The sequence below is a fragment of the Penaeus chinensis genome, chromosome 14 (genome assembly GCF_019202785.1).
Source record: "Penaeus chinensis breed Huanghai No. 1 chromosome 14, ASM1920278v2, whole genome shotgun sequence".
Taxonomy (NCBI): Eukaryota; Metazoa; Arthropoda; class Malacostraca; order Decapoda; family Penaeidae; genus Penaeus; species Penaeus chinensis.
In genome coordinates, this window is record NC_061832.1 from 5,438,439 (window position 1) to 5,440,938 (window position 2,500).

At 34.0% G+C, this 2,500-nt stretch overlaps 1 protein-coding gene across 3 annotated transcripts in view; it reads right to left on the reverse strand.

Annotated features, from left to right (window-relative positions):
• LOC125032087 (circadian locomoter output cycles protein kaput-like) overlaps positions 1 to 2,500 on the reverse strand; it is a 28,289-nt gene that overhangs the window by 25,385 nt on the left and 404 nt on the right. For 2 of the 3 annotated variants that reach the window (XM_047623069.1, XM_047623067.1), the window contains exon 1: positions 2,352 to 2,500. This exon is cut by the window's right edge and continues 263 nt beyond it. The exons of the other annotated variant lie outside the window; for it this stretch is intronic. In XM_047623069.1, the coding sequence (XP_047479025.1) occupies positions 2,352 to 2,445 (94 nt within the window). In that variant the 5' untranslated portion in view covers positions 2,446 to 2,500. The remainder of the gene's footprint in view (positions 1 to 2,351) is intronic. 3 annotated transcript variants of the gene reach the window in all.

The window sequence follows — 2,500 nt, forward strand, 5'->3', positions numbered from 1 at the left end:
ATAGACCAAAATCTAGGCATTAGGCTCCCTTATGTGATGACTCTCCTGGTTGTGGGACTTGTAGAGCACTCATGCTGAGATGTCCCCATCACCCACCACTTTGCACCAATATCTCACGTAAAGACATTCCTACCACCCGGCTGAGAGCCTGGATTTTTCCATGACAAAAGTTCATCACCCAACCTTTAGCCAAATTTTTTTCATTACAAAAAATTCCTGTCACCCACATCTAAAAGGTTATGATATACCTCCTGGTATATCATTGGCATTTTACTATTCATACAGCTGGATGATGATAAATGCATCTGAATACACATCTTACTGTTTTAGGACAAAAAACGATTCTATGTATTCCATTTACATATTCATAGGCAATCTATTCCAATTTTCATTCAAATGCAAGAGCTAACAGTGTCAGCTTGAGATTGAAGAGATTTTCTGGTGGGTCAAATTTTGCTTTTCAACTACCTGCAACTAAATATGGCTTACTGAAAAACAAATGCCTTTTCTGCAACTGGGGAAAAAAAAGGCAAGCTGGATACTTTGAGGTTTTTTAGAGGTTTAGGTATCACATCACTGATTAAAAATGCTATGAGCATTATATTGGCTGCAAAGTGGGTAACCACAATCAAAACTGGGCCCCTTGAGTGTGTTGTGTAACCTGATTCAGGCTTCTCACTGCATGGGCACAAGGTTCATGCCATACGTCTTTTGCCTTCACTATGATTTGAAGAGCACCCAAAGTTCACACTTCAGATTGCTACTTCTGCATGACCAATATGAATAGTATAACATCAAAATCACAGCATACTGTAAAATATCCAAATTTACCATCTGCTATGAAACCAGTACTTCATAGCAAAGACTTGCCAGTACCTGACTCTTCAAAACAAGTCATAATGAGTCAAGTGATGAGTTTGTGGGCATAGAAATAGAAGACAAGGACCAAACATTTGAGCCTAACTGTTCTTGAAGTGAACCACATTTGTTCAGTCAGAGAGATCTAAATGATCTTGTGTGTGATTTAAACTTCTCACAAAAGCAAGCTGAACTTCTCCGTCATATTCAACCCTTTTAATGAACAGCTCAGGTCAAACAAGCATTAATATCTGATGTGGTCTTTAAACAAAAAGAAATGTAGTATTAATGCAACAGTAAGAGTGAAATGATTTCCTCTCTTGCAGTAATCAGCTAAGGACGGCCTCATAACAAAGATTTAATGGTTTTTATATACAAATTTCTGCATAATACATATAAAATATAATTAAATAGTCGTTATTAATTTACTCCTTATGAAATTATTTAATAAAACTCACTGAAGCTATACAGTCTAATCACACAAAATGAATATTAAATTAATAAGAAGTACTGAAAATAAAACACTTGGCAAGATACAGAAGCAAATTAGAATCCCTGATTCAAATGAAATTAATATTCTAAAATCCATTTCTGCATTCCTCAAAAAACAAAAATTTGTTTAAAAATTCAATTGTCAGAAATATTTTTTACAGAAATGCTAGATTAATTGAAAATTATAAGACATTTACCATCTTACAAGAATGCCTTTTCTAATACAAGAAATATAGATATTAATGAAAAATTTCAAAAGTTAAATCTGAAAAAATCTAATCAAAATTCTAACTTTTCTGCTATCATACCATCTCAATATCAATATCCAATGCAATTTTAAAATGACACTAATAGTAATAAAAAGGAAGCAATTCCTACAAATAAAATTGATGGATCAATTTCAAGTTGCAAAAATCTATGTAATGTTAGCGTGTTACAAAACAAAGTGAAGGAAATGGACTTCTGTTAAAATGAAGTTTATAAATTCAATTATCAAAGCTTTCTTTATGAATAATTCAAAATCAGATTCCCTTTAGTAAAGGATTTTATTCAAATATGGATGTCAAATGATTATTAATGCATGACATTTAAATTAATTTAAACAAAACAACGTTCGGTGCAAAGAAGTAAATTCATTTTAGTAAATTCCTTATTCTGTAAATAATAAACTGATATTAAGCTTATAACCATATCATAGAACCCTATAGGCATTTGCAAAATTAACATTTTCTGAATTTTCTCCTCTGTCCTCAGCTGTGAACTTTCTATCCCTGAAAGAGAAATTATCATCATTGAGGAATTGGATGAATCTCCTTCTTGGTGCATCTGTATCATAATTAGTGACCTGCCAATACATTTTTTTCGTCCTGCTCATCATGAAAATGCATGGAATAATCAAAAGAATGCACTGTCAATGAAAAATATTTCTAACCTCAAGGTCAAATTATCTCATTCCTCCCAAAACACTATTTGCGATAGGCCTACCTATTTTCAAAACTTACATGAGGCTTTTTGAGCATCTGTCAGAGAGTAAGAGCCAGGCAGGTAGGCTGGCAATGCGGCCTGCAAGGGGTAATGTTGTGTAGGCTCGCTCATAGGCCTACTGAGCCTAGCAACAGCGCCATCATGGCCGCCAAGACCCACCCAGTAG